A 23,174-nucleotide genomic window follows, 5' to 3' on the forward strand; every position below is an offset into this window, starting at 1 on the left:
AGCAGGATATATCATGGTGCCCCTAATTTAATAAAAGCTTAGTTAAGCCTCTTATACTGTCTCCCTAATATTAATCAATAACTTTTTCCTCACTCTGAGTGTGATGGGCATTTAGCATTCGTTGAAGTCTTAACCGTATAAATTTTTATTATCTGTCAAATGAATATGTCATAATATAATCTAATGATAGATAAATAATCATATATTCCTAGGACGACTAATTAAAGATAATCGTGTCATTATTTTTAGGTTTAATTATTTTATAATTTTTTATAATTTTATTAAATTTTTAATTAAATTTTTATATATTTTTTAATTAAATTTTTATACTATTTAATTTTTTTAATTAAGTTTTTATTGTTTAAAAAAAATTAAAATAATAGAATATTCTATTAAAAAAATATATTCTAAAATGATAATGTTAGTAGTGATTTGAACAAGTTTCCAAAAATTTCATTCCAGAAGATGTTCTTGTAACTGTAATATTTGGTTATGAACAGTCCAAAATTTGTCAGGTAAAATTGTAATTATCCACTTCTTCTCAAAATTTAAATTTGGTGATTGTTATAGTATCTAAAAGTATTTGTCTAACTTATTAAAAAAAAACTAAAAATTAATATTTAATTTAAAAAGTATAAAAATAAATAAGTATTAAATATTAAAAAATTATCATAAAAAGTAAGTTAAGCAAAAATTAAACACCAAATTATAAGCACTACAGAATCCACCTTAAAATTTAGATAATATTACTGTTCTTGAAGTCTTTTCTATTTATGCTTGTTTAAGGTCATTTAGTTCTTTATTATTTTTGAGTCCATTTGAGTTGGAGGATCTTGTAGTTGCTTTGCTTTGAAGTCCAAAACCCCAAGTATATTATTTGATAGCATTCATGTCTCTATTTTGGAAACTCTGAAAAAGCATTTGGAATACCTTTTCAATGAGGGTAATCAATCTGCATCTGATCGTGGCTCAAGAATTTGAATATGGTTTACAATGTGGTATTTTGGTTGTTTATGGAGAAAAATTGTGTTTTACGTCTAGGTGGATGTCTCTGGTCCAAGGCCAACACGCAGGGGGCATGGTGCCTGCTACACGTGGGGGGCATGAAGATGACATGGCAGCATGTGGTTGGACGGACATAGAATCACGCGGGGCGTGATGACGTCAGCACGCCGGGGGCGTGATGACGTGGCTGAAGATGGTTGGTTGGCTGGCGCAGTACATGGGGGCGTGCTGATGTGGCGATGTCACATGGGGGTGTGATGAGTCAGCACGCGGGGGCGTTCTGACATGTGGCAAGCTGTGATTGGCTGAGACAATCAGCACGTGGGGGGCGTGGTGAAAGTTTCCCTCTATATAAGGCAGTGTTCGGGTCCATTTTCATTATGAGTAAGAGTGTATGAGTATTTTTTGAGTGTGTTTGTAGTGTAATGGAGGGTACCGCAAACTTGGTGGTGTATCACGGTGAGATAATACGTAATATTCATGAGGGAGTGAGGTTTGTGTGCCAGAATCCGTGTTCGTTTGTGGTTCCATGCACCATGACGTTAATGGAGCTTCAGAATGGTCTCTGTCAAAGCATGGAGAACAGTACGTTAATGAGAGTGAGCAGAATTTTGTACCGGAATTCGGTTGTAGTTTTTGGTGGTCTAATACAGTTTGATACCATGTCAATCACAGACAAAGTGAGTATGCAGAATATGTTTCATATTCACCGGCAGACTCAAATGCGACAGTCACAGATTGAGCTGTATGTTGAGTTTGAAACCGTAGACGCGGAAGGGACTCAAAATGATTTAGAGGTGGCGGATGATAGAGCTGCAGTGTACGAGGGAATGAATAGTGACAGTGAAGAGGACTTCGAAGCCACTTATGAAGCCAGAGACGAATACGAGGATGGTGATGTGGGAGTTGAGACAGCAGCGGAGAATGTAGTGGTTCATCCCTCGATCAGTCAACCGATGAACGTGCCACCTTTTATGCGTGAGGTGGATCTCGATGCCATGCATGCACCGGAGTTTCCGAAATATTCAAACATAGGTGCGTGATGACTGAATAATACATTATTGTTAATTTATACATTGGATTGATTAATAAACGATGATTTCTACTTTCTGTAGGCGTTGCTGATCCTGAGGACGGAGAGTTCTAGATTGGAATGGAATACAGTTCTAGAAAGACGGTTGTGGCAACAATTAAAAGTTACAGTATCGCTAGACGAGTTGACTACAACGTGTATGAGTCTGAGCCACAGACGTTCTATGCAAAATGCAAGATGTATGGGCGTGGGTGCGATTGGCTTATCCGAGCCAGCTTGATAAAGAAAAAAGGTTGTCGGGAGATACGCAGATACAACGGTAGGCACACGTGCTCAATGGGAGTGATTTCACAGGATCATTCGAAGTTGGACTCGGATACAGTTACTGAGGCTATAAGGCCGTTGGTCGGATACAGATTATATATTTATTTTAGGGGTAAGTACGATTTTGGTCCCTAACGTTTTGTGTCAGAATCGAAATCGTCCCTCTTGTAATTTTCGTATTAAAATCGTCTTTAACGTTTTTATTCGTATTAAAATCGTCTTTTTTATTTTTTTGGACAAAAATACCCTCACCACTACCAACAATTACTTCCTCCACCACCACCACCACCACCACCACCACCAACACCAACACCAACACCACCGCCACAACCTCCACCAACACCACCATCAGCACCACCAGCACCACCACCAACGCCGCCGCCGTCCCCCTCCCCCTCCCTGCCTCCCCTCCCCCCTGTCCCCTTCCCCTTTCCCTTCCCTGACTCCCCCTAAACCCCTTCCCCCTCCCCCTCCCTGCCTCCCCTCCCCTCCCCCCCCCACCCCCTCCCCGTTTTCCCTTCCCCTTCCCAGCACCCCCACCCCACCCCGCGTCACCCCCCTCCCCGCCTCCCCTTCCCAGCACTCCCACCCCCACCCCGCGTCACCTCCCCCTCCCCGTCTTCCCTTCCCTCCACCCCGCGCCTTTCCGTCTCCCCTTCCCAGCACCCCCACCCCCACCCCGCGTCACCCCCCTCCCCGTTTTCCCTTCCCCCCACCCCGCGGTCACCCCCCTTCCCAGCACCCCCACCCCCACCCCGCGTCACCCCCTCTCCGTTTTCTCTTTCCCCCACCCCGCGGTCACCCCCCCTCTCCGTCTCCCCTTCCCAGCACTCCCACCCCGCGTCACCCCCCTCCCCGCCTCCCCTTCCCCCCACCTCCAAACAAAAACAGAAACAGAGAAACAGAAACTCAAGTAACAAATTAACAAATTCAAGTACAAAGCCAAATGAACAGAGGAGCATGCATGAACGGCGGGGTGGAGAGGCAGCGGCGGGGCGGAGAGGCAGCGGCGGGACGGCGAGACTGCGGCGGCGAGACGGCGGCTTCCCTTCCCCCTTCATCGTCATCATCATCAGAGTTTTGGAGGAGGCGGCGGCGACGACGGAGGCTCCCCGGCGCCGTCCCCCTCCCCTCCCCCTTCGTATAAACGCGTTTTCTTCCCTCTTCCCCAAACACGCGTTTTCCTTTTTTTTTTAATTTTATAATTTTTATTATTAAAATAGGAATAGTGGTAGTTTAGGAATAAAACAAAAAATTTTATTAAAAATGACGATTTTAATATAAATAAAAACGCTAAGGACGATTTTAATACGAAAATTACAAGAGGGACGATTTCGATTCTAGCACAAAACGTTACGGACCAAAATCGTACTTACTCCTTTATTTTACTATAGTATTTTTATATTTTATGGTAGAAAAAATATATTTTATTATAGAATTTTTATTATATCATATAATATACATTTTATTATAGTATTTTTATAACATAACATTAATCTAAAATTAACAAAAAAATAAAATTATATTCTAATATGTTAAATAACAAAAAAAAAAAAACAGAAATTTAACACACAATAAAAATATAAATTACCAACTTACATAAATTAGATGATCCAAATAATTTATAATATGTTCCTCCGGAGCACAATAATTACGAACCATTTTTTAAAATAAATACAAACTATTTTTTTTCTTCTATTTTCCAATCTTTCTCTTTTTTCTACGGCAACCCTCCTTCCCCTCTTTGTTGATCACCAATCCCCCTTATGGGGGTAACACACTTCTTTCTTCTACTCTCCCTAACACAACACACTACTACTGCTTGTATAAATGACCGAGGGTATGGTATGGGAGGCTCCTTATAAAGAGTCACTATTCTGCTTGCTGTTTATCGGGGTGAAAGACTGTCCCCTGCATGGAGGCAGCAGTCAACATGCCCCCCGTGGTGCAGACCACATTGGAACTCTGCGACGCCAGCTCCTCCATGCCTCCCGTAGTGCTTGGCTTCTGACACGCGGCTGATCAGCAGGAACAGCACGCCCCCTGCATGGTGGATGCTACCTCCACCGCCCGGTAAATCACTCCACTCCCCCATAACCTGCCAAAACACCAACACTCTTTCCATAACAAAAATAATTTCTGTCTGATTGTCTACGATATATATAATTTGTATTTTTCTGTTGTCATACTTGTCTAGTATACTTAATTGTAGGGGTGTGCATGGCCCGGCCCGGCCTGAAGATCCGGCCCGGTCCCGAACACTTTAGAGGCTATTTTGGTGTGATTTCACCGGGTCTAGGGCCGGGTAAGGGTCTCAAAAATAGACCCGGTTATTATTTCGGGTCGGGTCCGGGCCATTGCTCGGGTCATCCGAAGTCGACCCGGTGGCCCGGTCATCATACACAATTAATATTTTGTGTTATTAGTGATGGATGATGGCTATTCTTATGTAGAATTTAAGTATTGTAAACCTTAATATTTTGTGTTATTAGTTATTATAATACTATAAGTTAATGTTTTATGTTTAAAATGCATAAGATTTTAGACTAATGCATAATATTGTGTTATTTATATTGATTTAAATATTTGGTGTTATTAGACAATATTAATATTGATTATGGTTATGTTTTAATTTTAGAGAAGAGTTAGTTCTTGTTATATTTTTCTAAGTGAATTTTACCATGTCAAATAATGGTTGGAGTCTTGAAAGTTTGGATATTTTCATATGCTAGCTTATAAGAAGTTATCAAGATAATGTAATGTTAACGGCCCGGTTTTACCCGATATAATCGTGGCCCGAAAATGTATAGGTTTTATCGGGTCTAGGGCCGGGTTCGGATCTAACAAATAGGTCCGGTATATATTTCGAGTCGGATCTGGGTCACATCAAACCCGGTTTCACTCGACCTATACACACCTCTACTTAATTGTGTTATCTGCGTGAGTTCTTCACTTTTTCTATTTTTAATTTTTTGTGTAAGAATCTTAATTGGAATTTTCTGGACATTGTCACATGATCTATTTTCATGGCCGAGTACCTTCTGATTCATGATTCAGGATTTAAAATTAGCTTTAATCTTAACTACTCAAATTTCACAGCTGAGACTACTACAAACAACCTGTAAATGTGAAGGTTGGGATTAATACGTTATTATTATTATTTATTTTATTATTATTTTTACTCTATAGTTGTGAGAGAGAAGATTTTAGAAAGTGGCTATCTAAAAAGCATAGTGAATAACAAAAAGGTGATGAAAAAGGTAAAAGAAAGGAGTATATAGATAATTTCATAAGTTACTAACATTTTTTTAACGTTTAACGTTAATAAGAACTAAATTAAAAAAAAAATTGACATATAGAAACTCAATTGAAAACAAAAATATAAAAACCTAATTAAAAATTCAATAAAATTATAAGCACTTAGAATAATTAAACTTATTTTTATATATGATATAATTTTGCAAATAGGTTAATATTAGGCTTAGGAGAAGTTAATCATTTTCTTCATAGCACCCTTTTCTAAGGAATAAAAGAGAAAATTAAAGTTGTTATAATTTTTTTAATTTTAATTTTTACGATATTTTTTAATTTAATAGGTGATCAAAGATTTATTCATCATTAATTTAAAAGTTATTTAAGAGATTATCTTTATCTAATAAATTACTGCATGTACAAAACAAAATCCAAATTTTTAACACTTATTTAAACATGAGTTAACTAATTACTGAATCGATACAACCCAAATTGGTTAAAGTTGTTTTTCTTCTAAAGGAAGAAATTAAAGTAAAATTAATATATTTAGTTACATAATAAAATACATTATCGAAGGTATAATAGCATGGAATATAAATTAATAACCAATACATTTTTATCCTCTCGTTTCTTTTGAAAAGCAATTCATTGGCAAAACATATGCTCATGTCAAAAATTTCTCCCGAAAATTGTATGAATTTCATCTTGTAATGAAAAGAAGTACTTACTTGTTTTGTTGAACAATTATGCTATTACGATTACTAGAAAGTATAAGAATTAATTTTATTTTACTTCCACTAGCTAGTACCTCACACGGGAAAAAAGAATAAGATGCCAACAAGTAAAGATTCTTCCACCGGAAATAATGGAGAAGCCAATCCTGCATAATAATGAAAGGATGCCGCCACCAAATGAAGAAAGACAAGACCCACCATAGGGAGAAGGAGCAATTAGAGCACTGCATTTTGGCTAAAAAATTAGCTCTTTAGTATTACTTATCATTACAGAATATTATTTACAATTTCCGTGAAAGTCTATTGTTATCATGCAAGAAATTTCCGTGAAATTGCCTCGCACATGCAATGTTGCTTTTTATGAAATAACGTAGCAGATTTGAGTTGACTATGATTTCTTTTATCTCTCTCTCTTCTTTATATTCTCTCTCTGTGTGATTGAGGCAGAAGTAGACGGAGCTCACTGGTGTGAAATTGGCTTTGTGAAATTGGCACAACTTTACTACGCCAGACCATGGAATAGACATAAAGGGGCCAACAAAAGGCCAAACTCCAAATAAAGTCAGTCATAACTTCTCTATTTATTTATTGAACCAATCAATTCACTGCTTCTTTCTTCTTACCTTGCTTGCTATGATTTCATTCATTTGTTGCAGGGAAATGATAAAGCACTGCATTGCCAACCTGCTAGTAAATTCCTGCCTATGATAGAAGCGGTTTCATTTGTTGCATTCTCCTTCCTTTCTTTTTCCAACTACATGTTAGACCTTAACTTGTTTGTTCCGGGTGAGTTATTTGCTCCAATCATTTTACTCACGCTTCCTTGTCTCTGTCTTTATTATTGTTTTTGGTTTTAATTTTTATGCCCTCAAACTGATTGATGAAATGTCACATTTAAGCTTCCAAATAACGATGGGTCTGGTCTGGTGAGTGATAGAATGCACTCATGTTTATACATTTGTGTTTTGGTGAAATATTGGTTGAATGTCACATATGTGTTGCTCTTTTGGTCTTTCCAAGTTCAAAGTATTTTATTATTCAGCTCCAGGGGTTTTAAAAGGTTGTTTTAGTAATGTAGAGGTGCTGACTTTCAATCTTTAATTGAGATCACTAACTAAATGCTTCTTTATTTTCTTCAGTTTTAGAACTTCGTGATTAAGAACATATCTCATTTATTTTCTTCAGGTCTTGTGCAAACATAACGAATAAAACAGGACTGCCTATGCAACGGCTACGCCATCTTTCTCTGCAAGGAGAAGGGGACGCTATTCCTAGCGGCAGTATTAGCAACCTCACCAACTTGCGTCGCGGATCTTACTTCCACCAACGTTACTGCAAGTATTTGGCTCACCCCAAGGTATGGATCTTTCCATAGATCGGTATAAGGTACTTAACACGCTTCCTTCTCTCTTACATTTACATCTACCTTTCTGTAACCTTGGAAATGTTTCATCACTTGTTTCTGATCCTATTGTTCTTCTCACAAATCTCACTCGTCTCCAACTCTTCAGTCTTGCATGGAATAAACTCTGTGCTGCCTGAGATGGTTGCCTGAGATGTCAATGTCTTTGATGGAAGTAGTGTTCTGAAAAGCATGTAGGACTGATGAATGTTGATTAAGATCATTCCATGCAAGACTGAGGAGTTGGAGACGAGTGAGATTTGTAAGAGGAACAATAGGATCAGAAACAAGTGATGACACATTTCCAAGGTTACAGAAAGGTAGATGTAAATGTAAGAGAGAAGGAATCGTGTTAAGTACCTTATACAGATCTATGGAAAGATCCATACCTTGGGGCGAGCATACCTAGCTATCAGCACCACTATCTTGGTGCAAGTTTTCCTTTATGAAGTTCACGACAACTGAGATTAACTCATCTTGATGATTAGTATATAGATGATTAGCACCTTCTATGATATGTAACTTGTGGTTTGGTATAATCTTGGCAAACTCCAATGCATCTTGAACAGGAATAACAGTCTCTGAAGAACCATGAACTGTAAGGACCCTGTCATACATTATGTGATTTCAGATTAGCTACATCTATGTGTTAAGGTTAATTTCATACCATTACTACTAATTTTCACTTGCAGTATAACCTTCCAAGCAAAATCATCTTTCACGTACGGAATTATATATATCACACTCATTCATAATTTGTCTACTCGAAATAACTCCTCTATGTTCTTTGCACGGTAGATTATGTTTTTGTTACATTCTGCAATGAATTCACCACTTGATTAGGGGGAATCAAAATGAAACAATTTTTTATTTGTCACATAAGATATTTAACCTTGCAAGCTGCCTCTCTGATTTTTAGTCATTATCCTACATTTCATTGCCTCTGCTTTATAATTTTTTATTTTTTAAACAGAGACCATGTAAATTCAACACACAAATTTATGAACCAAAGAATGTGCAACAAGTGGCAGAAGGGTGATTAAAACTTACTGCAATAGCAAATTCCCTCATATTCATATAATCATAAAAATGAGAAATTTATGGACACTGAATTTTTTGTTAAATATCTCTCACTACCTCATCCAATCTTAGAGGAATTGAAACAGCATGATCAATTGACAAGTTACCTGACCTATTCTTCACATCAATGAAACCGTCCTTCTTAATTCTTTTCATATAACCTTTTCCAAGTCTTTCTTCAACTCCTATCTTCAGATCATAGCGTCCAGAGATGTTGACAACTAATTTAACATCGTCATATTTAGAAGCATAAAGAAGCACCACTCCGCCTCCTGCACCAAGAGTCCAAGATACAGCAACAGTTAAATTATAAGTACAGTTTGTATAAAAATAAAAATAAAAAAATTAAAAGAATAAATTTATGAAGATGCACCAGTTATTTGGTTCTCAAAACCACACCAATAAGTTACGTTTCATCAAGTACAAATAGAAAGAAAATGACCATTCACATTGAGTAAGAGTGGAGCGCATTTCATCAATCTTACCTCACCCCATATGAAACTTGGTTTAAGGAAATATAACAAAGTACTGTGTAATACTACTTTTCTTAATACTATATCAAAACGGATGACCATCACCGAGTTCCTCTCTAGCTTATCTTTGCCTAGAATCTCAGAAATATAAGCTGAAGTTTCAATTTCAACATACATGTCAACCATGGCGAATTCAGTGACAAATCCAGAAAATTTTGATAGTAGAGACAGAATATATATAATACGATAATAATTTTTATAAAAAATATTACATGTACATAAAAAATTAACTACCAAATTACTTATGTATATTCTTACGAATAATTATTTTTTATGCACGTGTAGCATAACTATAACTATTATTATTATTATTATTATTATTATTATTATTATTATAGAATATGATCAATATTTAAAATATCTATTTATCAAATTAAAATACTAAAACACTAATTTAAATAATAACATATAATTTAAAATTCTATTTTTTTTAAGTTTTATATTTTAAAAAAATTAAATAATCTTTTTCTTAACAATACAATTGAAATATCTTTTTATCTACATATATCACTAAATGATCATTTAAAAATTTATATCCCATACAATTAGGTCTTGATGATATTCATAGTTCAAAAAATTCTTTCAATTAATGCAGTTGTCATAGAAAAACTAAAACTAAATTCAAAAGAAGAAACATCGATGGATCAATAATATTTTTTCAAGTTGATTTCTAAAAAAGAATATTAATCTCATTTAAATTTAAAAATTGATCATTATAACACATTCAATATGAAATTCTCAAATTGAATATCAAGTTTCGAAAATTGAGTAATACTAGAGTGAGACCCGCGCAATGTGCGGAGAGGTAGATTATTTATACTATATAGTATATTTTAATAAATGTTATATTAAAAATATTTTAGAGAACATATTATAAATAGATTTTAAATTTATTTATTTTTAAAAAAGACATAGGTTATTTATATTAGAATTATACAAAACTGCATTTTTATTTTTTTTTCATTTTTGATTTGCATTAATGGCTACACTTTGTCTTTTCTTGTGGTTTTTTGTTTGTAAATAATTAAAAAAAATAAATGAATGAGAATGAAAAACATATAAAAATGTTAATTAAATTTAGGAAATTTTTGACAATTAGTATGAGAGATTAAGAAATGAAGAGTAGTAAAAGTCTTAACATGTATAAGTTGTAGAATTTGAATATTTGTAACTGAAATTTTTTATAATTATTATTATTATGACACTTTTAATGTATATTTATTATATTTAATTAGTACTTGATGTTTCAATTGAATAATAATAGATAAGAGTTTTTTTGTTTTAATTTTTTTAAAATATTTTACTAAATAGTAATTGGTTGATTTTCATCTTTTGCCAAGTCATTAGAACTGCTGATGTAACATCGTTAGCAAAGAAAAGATTGGAGAGAGTTGGTATCAGCTTTTATATATTATAAATAGATTATCTTTCAAATTAAATTTTAAATATTATTTTTTGTTTGAAAACAGAACCGGACCGGCCGGTTCAACCGGATTAACTGAGAATCGGTCACCTAGTCAATCCGGATAAAGTCAGAAACTGCTTGACAAAAAACCGGTCGAACCGGCGGTTTACCAGTAAACCGGTAGAACCGTCCGGTTTTTAGCGGGTTTTTGGTTTAAAAATATAACCCTAAACGGCGTCGTTTTGTATCTACCCCTCTCTCTTCTCTCTCACTCTCACATTCACCAGAATCCCTAATTTAACCAACTAACCCTATCACAGCCCCCAGCCGCCGCCACTCTTCTCTTCCTCATCGTCTCTGTGCTCGTCGCGAAGCCCCACCAGCCACCGTCACCCCCAGCCGCCGCCATTGTTCTCCTCCTCACCGTCTTTGTGCTCGTCGTGAAGCCCGCTTCTGTGATCATCGTCGTTGGCAGTGACAGAGGGTGCCGTCGTCGTCATCCTCCTCGATCCTCTTCTCCTCTACGTCACGAGAACGGTTGCTCATTCCTCTTCAAGCGCGTCCTCTCCTCTACGTCACGAGAACAGTTGCTCAATCCTCTTCAAGCGCGTCCTCTCCTCTGTGGAATCTCTGCTTGGTTCCTCGTCGTCGCAGACTGATCCTCTTCTGAGCTCACTGTCACCGTCGTTCCTCCCTTGCCGTGTCTCCAGTAAGTCGCTGCTTCTTTAGTTTCGATTTCTAAGATTCTGGCTTCTGAGTTTGATTTTTTGTACTAGATTCTGAGTTGGGATTGTATTCTGAGTTGTATTGTTGCTTAATGTGATTCTGAATTTAATTTGGATTGTTTCACTTGGTTTTTCTGTTTCTGGATTTGGAGATTGAGTTGTCTGTATTATGAGTTTTTGTTGAAAAGCATTGAATTTGTTGAACCTAGTTAGGGTTTGGTTAGTTATAAGAGGCTTGTTGCACAATAAAAAATTTCATCAATGTGTTATTCAATTGAATTGTATATTGGCAACCCAAAAAGAGATAATTGAATTGTATAAGAGAATAATTAGCCTTGGCTTGACAATGTTGCCTGCAAGATCACTTCTTTGATGCAGCAATAGCCAGTAAAGTCCTAATCCTCACAAACTGAAGTTAAGGTTTCCTCCAAATCTATCCAATATTTATTCTTGAGCAAAGCCTGGAATAGGACGATAGGAATAATAGCCTACCTCAGGGTTGTTGTCTGGAACTGGATCATGGCTTGAGTCTGGAGAGGGAGAAGCGTTGGTTTACTGATCTCTTTTAGGTCCTGGCTAAGCTTCAACAAGATCTGGTGTTAGACGAAGTTTCTTTTTGGTATACACTAATTTTTAGCAGTTTGAGTGGAAATTCTGCCTCAGATAGTTGTTTTAAAGTCATCAATAAATTTAACTCAATCAATAAACTTTTCATCTTCAATTTTATTATATCTTAAATTTTTAATATACTAATGGATATATTATAGTAACATGTATTATTCCCCAATGGTCATAATCATAATAATATATTCTTTAAAGAACAATATTTAAAATTGTGAAATTATGAACCTCTAGTGTCTTTAATGTATCGAGTGTGTGTATCGAGTGTGTGTTTTTAAGAAAACTACTAATGTTTAATTTTGAAGTATAACACCAGTCTCATGTTGAAGTATAAATTTAAAATTATTTTCATATTAAATATTTTTTTACTTAAAAATTAATGAATTTAAATATGTAAAATTATATATTAAATTTGTAATAATTTTATTTAATATTTAATTAAACTGGTTGAATCCCAGTTGAACCTCGGTCGAACCACTGAACCAGTGAACCAGTTGCTTTACCGGTTCATTGATCGGTCCGGTTCTCGCAACCTTGATTATAACACATTCAATATGAAATTCTCAAATTGAATATCAAGTTTCGAAAATTGAGTAAAACTAGAGTGAGACCCGCGCAATGCGCGGAGAGGTAGATTTTTTATATTATATAGTATATTTTAATAAATATATTAAAAATATTTTAGAGAACATATTATAAATAGATTTTAAATTTATTTATTTTAAAAAAAGACATAGGTTATTTATATTAAAATTATACAAAATTGCATTTTTATTTTTTTTCATTTTTTGATTTGCATTAATGGCTACACTTTGTATTTTTTTGTGATTTTTTTGTTTGTAAATAAATAAAAAAATAAATGAATGAGAATGAAAAACATATAAAAATGTTATATTAAATTTAAGAAATTTTTGACAATTAGTATGAGAGATTAAGAAATGAAGAGTAGTAAAAGTCTTAATATGTATAAGTTGTAGAATTTGAATATTTATAACTGAAATTTTTTATAATTATTATTATTATTATGACATTTTTAATGTATGTTTATTGTATTTAATTAGTACTTGGTGTTTCAATTGAATAATAGATAAGAATTTTTTTGTTTTAATTTTTTTAAAATATTTTATTAAATAGTGATTGGTTGATTTTCATCTTTTGCCAAATCATTAGAACTGCTGATGTAGCATCGTTAGGAAAGAAAAGATGGCTTAAATTCATTGTGGAGAGAGTTGGTATCGGTTTTTATATATTATAAATAGATGGATTATCTTTCAAATTAAATTTTAAATATTATTTGTTGTTTGATAACCTAATATTTAAATAAAAAATCAGTACCAGTGTACAGAAGAAAGGTAAATAAAAAATAAAATTCCACTACTAAGTAAATTGAAAGAATACTGTAAAACACTATTTTGATCAAGTTTCAAATTTTTGGTTTTCAGAAACGGCGTTAATAATCTCCAGATGGAGGCTGAAGACCCAACAGCGGCGGTCCTCTTGTGTGAAGTGGTGGTGATGGAGATCCTCTCTTGGCTTCCTGCAAAGCCTCTGACGCGCCTGAAGCTTGTGTGCAAGTCATGGAACTCCATCATCTCCGACCCTCACTTCGTCAAACTTCACCTTCACCGTTCACCCAAAAATGGCATCCTCCTCACCCTCGACGAAGAAAAAAAATGGGACTTAGTGTTTAGTAGCGTTGAATCCTTCATCCAGAATCCATCATCCACTCTTGTTGCTCAAGAGAATCGCTACTCCCTACACGTAGACGACTGGGTTGTGGGTTCATGCAACGGGTTGGTTTGTGTGGCCCTTGCTCTTGACCACCCCAAGACCGATATTTGGGATACCTGGGTGCGTTTATTGAACCCTCTCACAGGGTGTATTTCAGAGAACTCGCCGTGCTTACGTGTCAATATGGACAATGTTCTTGGATTTGGGTATGATGAGTCAAGTGATAGTTACAAGGTACTGGCTATCATTTGGGATTCTTCTGGAACATTGATTACGCAAGTTTATAGCTTTGGTGGCAGTTCATGGAAGAGGATCAAAAGTTTTCCTGCTTTTCCGTTTTCTTCTGAAGATAATGGCTCCTTCATCGGTGGCACTCTTAATTGGATAGCTCTCCGTACCCCGCATGGAGGTCGTTATGATTGGAATGCTGTTACACTTGATATGTTAACGCTTGTTTCTTTTGACCTGAAATCGGATACAAGTAAAGAGATTCCGCTTCCAAAGGGTATCGATGAGATCCCCAGTGAAGAGCAAACTCTGGGAGTTTGGGGAAATAGCCTGTATCTTCTTCATGATTACCAGAACACTCATTTTATTGCATGGCAAATGAAGGAGTTTGGAGATGAAAATTCTTGGACTCAATTGCTAAAGATTAGTTTTCACCATCTCGGTGTTGAATGGCTATTTCCAGGATTTGTATTTGAGAATGGAAATGTCTTCATGTTGAGAGGCAGCCATGGTTCTGAGGCAGTTTTTTATGACCGAAGAGATAATAGTGTTAAACGCGTTAATATCAACAATCTTGACTTCGATGCATTTGATTATGTTGAGAGCTTGGTTCAGCTTTGTTAAAATTTGGTTCCTATTCAAAGTTTTGCTTCTGCAGCATTTTGTTCTGTCAGCAAAGTTCAGGTCATTGTGATTATTTTGGGTGATTCCTTACTTTGGCTACTTCTTGTTGTTGGATCCAAATTTGTAGACGGATCACTTTTATTTTGGCTGCAAACTTTATATATACAGGTGCATAAAATTCTAACATCCTTATCATGACTACTTGTTGCATAAGTTTATTAATTTTTGCTAATTGTTAGATGAAGTTTAAAGACAAATGAAGTTGCGTTGATTTTTTCATTAGTAAGAATCTAGAACATGATTTTCGCGACCATCCCATTGTAAAAGTAATGAAATTTTCACTTTATTTAGTTAGTGGTTACTTTATCTTTTCATGACATATGTTTTGTATGGTGAACTAGCTTGATGGCAAGCTGAAATCTTATTTATAGTAGTCATGGGATTGGATTGTACTAATAGGAATGAATAATATAAAGATGGAAATAAATTATGACATCCTCTTACCCTGCCAAAAGTACCCTAAGTATGCCCTATCTATGATGTAGATGCTCTATTTATGATGTATATACCTTCATTAGTTTTTTTCCGTGGAAATTATGTGGCTATGTGAAGGTGGTTTTGATCCTGTGTATCTCCATTTCCAATAGTGTTGGAACCAAAAAACTTACCTGTCAGAGTATTGTTTTTAGTTCTTTTTTTCTTCGGAGTAAATTTGTCATGCAGCATATGATTTCTTGGATCTTTAGATACATGTCTAATAGGATAGCAACTAAAATAAGATTGCTTTCTTAGATTGTTACATACATGTCTAATAGGATGGTAACTATGTGTATTCTGAATTTTGTTGCTGTGAGATAGTTAATACGAAGAAAAGATGATGAAGTATTGACTAATGAGAGAATTTTTTGCCACTAGAAAAGTTAGATGTACTTAAGATCTTAAAATGATGTTGTAGAGGGATGGTTGGGAGGGGAGGGGTATCATAACAAAAACTTAATGAGGGAGCTGCTTTTAGTGTTCTATTGCTGTTTTGTCAACAAAATTATCAAGTCCAAGAATTACATATCACATTAGCAGCTGAAAATTTGTTTCAATGCACTAGAAAATATGCTGCTAAAAGTCACAATTGACATTGAACTGTAAAATGATAAGTTTGATGCATTATGTCACAATAAGTTTCAATGCTAAAAGTCAATTGACATTATGTCTTTTTTTAAAATCCTTCTTTCTCTCTCTTTGTTTAAACTTTATTCCAACAAATTTGGATCAATATTTATTTATTAGTAGCTTGCAAAACTTTCATTGTGGAAGAAGTGAATGGAAAAATAAGCGCGTATATGCAAGTTACTAAATTACGGACTTAGTTGTCAATGGAAATATAAACAATTTCTATCTGCAGGGTCTGGAAAATGTGACACCAATGGTTACAAAGATAGACCAGAAGAGTGCAATAGAGCTTGAATCATATGGCTTGGGTACAAGAATGGTAATTCCTACTAGTAGTAGTTATAGTGATTAGATCTTAGCATGTTGCAACCGTAATGTTGAGAACTTTAGATGATACAACATGTGTAGCATGTTATTGCAAGCATAGGAATGTAAGCAGTGAAGATTAAGAACCAAAATTTTATAGAACTAGAAGCAGTTATTAGGTGATATATATGTGTGGTAATTCCTTTGCCAATGTTATTAGTTCCTTTAAAATATTTACTTGTTTTCATGATTTCCATGGGTGCTATCATATCTTATGGTCAACTAGACATTTTATGACAATATCTTGTTATATTGAAGATCAAGAGCAATATTTTCAATCTTAGTAATGATGTTTCTGTATGACGAGATATCCAGTGTCGTATGTGCAAAAGATTATGGTCAATCCTTGGTTCTGGCTTGCAATTAAGTTGCTTGTCAACGGTTGACTTCTATGAATTCTTCTGAAATCATGCAAGTGGTTTTAAACCCCTGCATTTCATTTATGCATACAGAAGATCAGGGTGCCCTAAATACTTTTGGTGTTCCCTTAGTTTGACTAACTGTTGTTCCTGTTTATTCATCATGCTAATTTTGGTTCTAAATATGTTGTTTGGTGAATTTATTTTGAATTTATTCAAGATAATGTCATGAAAAAGTGAGCTAGTATTTGCAAATTATAATATAATGAAGTTAGTTGTAAGTTAGGATATTGACACTGAATCTGTTTTTGATGTGAATTGCAATATTAACACCCAATATGTTTATCTGTTTAGGGTTTATTGCATTATTGTGGTAGATAGTAGAGTATGATTTAACTTTTTAAAATTTCAACCCTGTTAAAATTTAATTCCTCTTCAGAGTTATGCTTCTGCAGTTTTTTGTTCTTTAAGTTATTTTAAATGCTTGCCATTTCATGTAGGCGTAGGAAAAAGTTCAGGTCATTGTGATTATTTTGGGTGTTTCCTTATTATTGTTGGATCACAGATTACTTCAATTTTGGGTGTTTCCTCATTTTGTTCTGTAATGTTTGAAGTAATCTTATTTATTAATTTGCACGCAGATCACTTTAATTATGGGTAAAACTTTTTATATACACTAGTGGAAATGATCTTATCCAACAACACCTGAACAGAAGCAGAGAGTAATGCCCCTCCCCCAATAGCAGCAGCCATATTTTCTTTGGTTTAAATAAGACCCTACAGTTACCAGTAAATTACAGTATTAGTTTACAAGAGAAGTAGTGTGTAAATAAGGATTAATAGCACACAAATTTTTCACAAACAAGTTTCTTAGTATTTGATGGATTAACAATTATACTTTAATCGGTTAATGATGATTATTCTTAAGTAATTAGTAACAAGTTAGAACAAAAGAATAGGATAAAATAGAGAGCCATGAGGACCAAAATTTGGTTTATTGATTCTATCAGCAGATGTTATTCCAGTCTCTCCTTCTAATTTTGGAAGAGAGAAAAAGAGAGAGAGCTGAATTCTTACCTTAGAAGTAGAATTTAATGAGAACTAGAATGAGACCCGCGCGCGGGACGATAAATTAATATGTATAAGTTGTATGTATAAGTTGTAGAATTTGAATATTTGTAACTGAAATTTTTTATAATAATTATTATTATGACACTTTTAATATATGTTTATTGCATTTAATTAGTACTTGATGATTCAATTGAATAATAATAGATAAGAATTTTTTGTTTTAATTTTTTTAAAACATTTTACTAAATAGTGATTGGTTGATTTTCATCTTTTGCCAAGTCATTAAAATTGTTGATGTGATATCATTAGCAAAGAAAAGATGGCTTAAACTCATTGTGGAGAAAGTTAGTATCAGCTTTTATATATTATAAATAGATAGATAGATTTGGCAAGATTTGAGTGGTGGATTCTAAAATTTTGCCAAGTAAGGATGATGTTGACATAGCGTTAGTAGAAGAAGAGAAATAACTTAGAAGTAATGTGGGTAAACCTAATTTTGGTTGAGACTGTTGGACAGAACCGTTTAAAAAAGAGGAATACATAAACCTGCGCTACTTGCAATGAGTTCACATTTAAAATGTTATTATTTTAACAAATAAATAGGGCTATTGAAAATGATATTGAACAACAGAATGAAAAGAGTAAACGGCAAAGTTGAAAATATTTGGGACGAATTTCCTACGTTGGCGGCGTCGAATGGTGACGTTGGTCTGAGACCCATAATCGAGCTCCGACAGAAAAATCGCAACAGGAGAAATGGAGTTTAAAATGGAGTTTGCCCTGGTTTCTGCAGTTTATGCAATGCGGCTCCGTCGGATATGGACATCGTGATAGACAATTTGTTTTGAGGAAAAAACAATGGCTCATGAGACCAGAAGAGGATGGAGGAAATAGGATTTTGGTACGGATTTTGGTACGGATAGGTGCCAAGAAGAAGAGGGTTTCGAGAAGTATGATAAAGATAATAAGCTCTTTGGTTTTTAGAGGTTTTTTTGGGTAAATGTTAATTTGTGTTTTTGTTGTTTTAGAAATAAGGATTGATTTGGAAAAAGTTAAGTTGTTGGTTTTTATTGTGTTTTTTAGTTGTTTTTTATGTTTTTTTTTTATTTGAAAATAAAAGTTGATTTGGCAAGATTTGAGTGGTGGATTCTAAAATTTTGCCAAGTAAGAGATGGTGCTGACATGACGTTAGTAGAAGAAGAGAAATAACTTAGAAGTAATGTGGATAAACCTATGTACCTACTTTTATATATTAAGAATAGATTTTATTGTGAAGTCAAAATCAATAATTTAATAGAAACAAATAAATATCATTAATATATACTATTCAAAAAAATTTTAAATTATAGTGGGACACTTGCCCCCATATTCTTATATGTAGAACCGTCCCTAATAGTGATGCTAGAAGATTCAATGAGTTATAAGGTGCCAATCAAAGGAGGCATATTCTGCTTCTATCTCATGAAATTGAGGGATAAGCTTCAAAAGGGTATTAATCAAAGAAGCTTCAATGGTACATCGCATGAAGTTGAACATTCTAAAAGGATACATAGAAAACTACTGAGTGATAACCAAGTAAAATTGATACAAAATAAGAAAATTTTGTGTTCCAGACAGGTATTGATTTAATTTACTTATTTATCAATCTATCATCTATGATAAATAATCTGAATTCATTATAGAAAAATGATGATAACAAAACTATCATCATAAATACGCCAAATTCATACGGCACAATATAGTGGTAATGTTTCTAAAACCACAAATTCAAACAGTAATTATATTAATCAAATTAAAACACAATATTCAAGCAATTAAACAAGCACAAAGACACAAATGAAGAAAAATTATAAAATTATACTGAACTAATGAAGCAATTAAACATATTATCAATTTAAATAGTGAGAACAAAAAGAGTGTACATTTTCACTTCAAACAAACGCAGAAACACAAATCAAATCATAGACAAAAGGAAAATAAAAACAAAAAGAGATGGATCAAAGTAAAAAAAAATGCGCATAAGAGTTACTTGCTACAATGAATTGTTAGAGAGGGGAGCGAGGGTTGGGTGTTATTATTATTATGGAAAAGTCTAGGGGCAAGCTTGTGTTGTCTTTTAGGAGGACATTGCACTTTAAATTCTTATGAACTTTGACAGGAAAACATTGTTAAGAGTATGCTTTGTAATCAGGTGTTGACTAGACAACCTAGTAATTAGGAATTTAGGATATGCTTTTTTTAGGTGAATTTAACTTTCCATTGGTAGTTTTAGGAATTTGTTGTTTTTGTCATGGAGCTTCAGATGTAGTAGCATCCTAAAGGCTTTGATTTAGATCGATACTTCTATCTTTGAATTGCTTCTAATCTATACTATTAACTACATACATTTCCAGATGCATATACATACACATATATTAACTCATACATGTTTCACAAATAAATGAATGAATCTGATATTGGCGAGTTTGCTGCTTCAATTCGTAGATGGAGACCCCGGAACCATACAAAGGTAAGGGTATCAAATATGCTGATGAAATTATAAGGAGAAAAGAAGGAAAAGCAGGAAAGAAGAAGTAACTTTGGCTTCACTTTTCATTTTTTTTCATTTATCTCCCGTTGATTTTCTTGTTTGTTAGTAATGGAAAATACAAAAAGTTCCAAGCCAAAAAATTCATATCGATTATTAAGCTAGAATCACATCTCTCCCTATGATCTTTTAATCATAGCCAACATTATTATAATGTTGTTAGTGTTGTAAGTATGAGAAGTGTTGAAGTTAATCCCACATCAAAGAAAGCATGAAAGAGTGAGGAGTTTATAAGATGAGAGACCCATTAACTTATTACCTTAAGGTTTTGAGTTGGATGTGGTGTCTTCTCAACTTATCTTCTTGCACTTGATTCTTCTTTGAAAGGTAATGGGTTTGAGTCTTGGAGTTAAGAAGAAAAAAAGAGAGATTAAATTTTAGTTGGGTATCTTAAAAGTTTATTTTCATGGGATGAATTGCTTCAAATTGTTCTTAAGGTATACCTTTGAGCTCATAAGAAATTTATAGAAGTATTTATAAATCATCTACACTACCAGAAAACTTGTATATTGAATTCAAATTATGACAATATGAGTAAAAGATCAAACTTTGTGAATAACTTAGGCTAGAAGGTTTGCCTTTTAAGTTTTAACAATTCTTTTAGAAAAGTTATCTAACACATGAGTATAGTTTTACATCTTCCCATTCATATTTTATTCTTAAAAAATGTTATATGCAAGTAAAAGCCAATGCAACTACCAAATCTTTCATTATATTTTATTTTTTTAATATATATTCTATATAAATAATTGATTTAATAGTTAATTTTTAGTATATACATAACATATTTGTTTATTCTTTTTATAATTTAAGCTCAAATTATAATATTTCAAATCAAACTTATTGTCCAATTTATGACGTAAAGGTTTTTTTAGGAAATTATTCTCCTAAACACATTAGCATCTTTATATTATACATTAGACATGATCATTCTTCTGATTATGTATGTTTGTTTACTTGACTATTAGTTTATGTTTATTGGCTGATCTGTTTCTTGTGGTTGATTTGGTCCTTGATGGCAATGCCGAAGGGGATTAAATTTAATCACTTGACATTAGTACTCTGTACTCCCTAAAAAGGTTGAATTATTTATTACTGATCTAAAAAAAATGATCATTCTTCTGATTTACTCCTCATCAAGTGCCTTATTGTATAAGTCATACCTACTTAAAAAAATTGGTGCTTGAAAAATGTTAACAGGTAGTACTTTCATAATTCTGTATGATTATAAATACTATAACTCAAATTATAGAGCACGTTATTTATTTATTACTTCTTGTATTAGTTATTCATAAATTTCTATATTAATGAAAAAATGGTTTCTACTTTCTAATACCATGCCAACACAATTTATTTCTTAAAGTGATTAAGACAATTTATCATAGTATCACTGGAAGTACTAATATAACCCTAAAGCACAAGGTATCCATTAACTATTGAACTGTGTAATTATTAATTAAATACAAATAGAGTACAAACTACAAAGACCAAAAATAAATAAATAAAATAAAAGTAGAGTACTACTATGATAAAAAAAAAGTTCAACTATTAGACTTTATTTATTTTCTAGAACTAGAATTGAATATTGTATTTGATAATTTAAAATTAGAATTAAGATTTTAGTTACAGAATACAAAATTTTAGTCTTTTTAATTTTTTTAAAAAAATAAAAATACGAAATTAAAAGTTTTAAGAATAAAAACTAAAATTTTCATAATTTTTTAAATATTTTTATTTAATTTTTTAAATTTTAAATTTATATTTTAATTTTAAACTTAATTTAGTCTTTATATTTTAATTTCTATCTCCCGTCTTAGTATCGTTCTAAATGCAGCTTTAGAAATTTAACTCCACCGACAAATTGATCTCATCTTTCTTTGATCTCAACTTGTACTTCTATTTTTGTTTTTTCTTTCTTTCTATGGGTCAGGATACATCAACTTGTGTTCTATCAAACTAATCTTTTAATTATTTTTTTGTCAAGAAAAAGGACCTATATTGCAGGGCCACCATGGTCCTCTACCTAAGATAGCGATTTAGGTATAATATTTTGTTAATACCAAAAAAAAAATTATAATATTTGGTGAATAGTATTTTTAATAAAAAATAAATATTATTATTTTTACAATAAAAAATAAGACACCATATGAAATATATGAACCCTAAAAATTAGTTATAATTTCTTTTATCTAGTTTTATTTTTCACCAAAAATTTTCATGTTTTATCATATAAAAATATTTAAGTTGTTTGTCTAAATGTCAAACATATTTTAAATACAATATTTATTTAATATTTATCTGACATATGTATTTTTTGTATTTAATTATATTTTAATAAAAAATAAAAAATATTTTTAAAACATATTTAAAAGTATCTAAATAACATCACACATTTAATCTTATTCTTGATTTATATTTTTAAAATGAATATAAAAATAATATACATGAAAGTTGTGACTTGTGAATCATGCATGGAAAAATAAGTTTCTTATTATTATTACAATTACAATATTTTCCTTTAGATCTGAAAAGACTCTAGCCTTTTCAACAAGTGGTGAACCCCATGATTAATAATTGAAGCTCATCCACAAAGATACTTTATCTACAATTATCAATTGATGGACTTTATATTAAAGTACTTTAAAAATAATGCTACTATTTAATTCTTTATGCTAATAGAATTTTCTTTTTCGTGAACTTTATTTTAAAGTACAAAGTTATTCAATGCAAAGTGTAATACTGATCTGCTCATATTATTTTTAATTAAGGAAAATTGAGTTTGTTCGATCTTCCATATATATTACGAAAAATTATACCAACAAAAAAATTGAAAAAAATATTTCAAAAGATAAAAATAAAGATGGTGTGTCATGTGTGGGTTGATTACATTTATTTAAAGGTACCATATATTTTGTTTTAGAAAATAT

General features: G+C 33.0%; 2 protein-coding genes and 1 long non-coding RNA gene across 4 annotated transcripts; 1 reads left to right on the top strand and 2 right to left on the bottom strand.

The window, feature by feature from the left end:
- Positions 1 to 8,021: 8,021 nt before the first annotated feature.
- Positions 8,022 to 9,489, bottom strand: LOC112749417 (uncharacterized). Its single transcript, XM_072218357.1, has 3 exons — positions 9,316 to 9,489; positions 8,877 to 9,175; positions 8,022 to 8,357 (listed from the first exon to the last, which is right to left on the bottom strand). The coding sequence occupies exons 1-3, from the start codon at positions 9,487 to 9,489 to the stop codon at positions 8,156 to 8,158; spliced, it is 675 nt and encodes a 224-aa protein (XP_072074458.1). The 3' UTR covers positions 8,022 to 8,155.
- A 4,048-nt stretch (positions 9,490 to 13,537) lies between these two features.
- LOC112751791 (F-box/kelch-repeat protein At3g23880-like) lies at positions 13,538 to 17,324 on the top strand. Of its 2 annotated transcripts, XM_025801052.3 has the most exons (3): positions 13,538 to 14,865; positions 16,097 to 16,183; positions 17,231 to 17,324. In XM_025801052.3, exon 1 carries the CDS (start codon positions 13,579 to 13,581, stop codon positions 14,695 to 14,697), a length of 1,119 nt encoding a protein of 372 aa, XP_025656837.1. In that variant the 5' UTR covers positions 13,538 to 13,578; the 3' UTR covers positions 14,698 to 14,865; positions 16,097 to 16,183; positions 17,231 to 17,324. The 2 variants fall into 2 exon arrangements, with proteins under 2 accessions (XP_025656837.1, XP_025656838.1); XM_025801053.3 differs by lacking the exon at positions 17,231 to 17,324 and having other exon boundaries at positions 16,097 to 16,513.
- On the bottom strand, positions 17,209 to 20,748 carry LOC140179326 (uncharacterized). Its single transcript, XR_011872897.1, has 2 exons — positions 20,507 to 20,748; positions 17,209 to 17,366 (listed from the first exon to the last, which is right to left on the bottom strand). It is a non-coding gene; the product is annotated as an uncharacterized lncRNA (long non-coding RNA).
- Positions 20,749 to 23,174: the final 2,426 nt, after the last annotated feature.

Source organism: Arachis hypogaea, chromosome 15 (assembly GCF_003086295.3).
Source record: "Arachis hypogaea cultivar Tifrunner chromosome 15, arahy.Tifrunner.gnm2.J5K5, whole genome shotgun sequence".
NCBI lineage: Eukaryota > Viridiplantae > Streptophyta > Magnoliopsida > Fabales > Fabaceae > Arachis > Arachis hypogaea.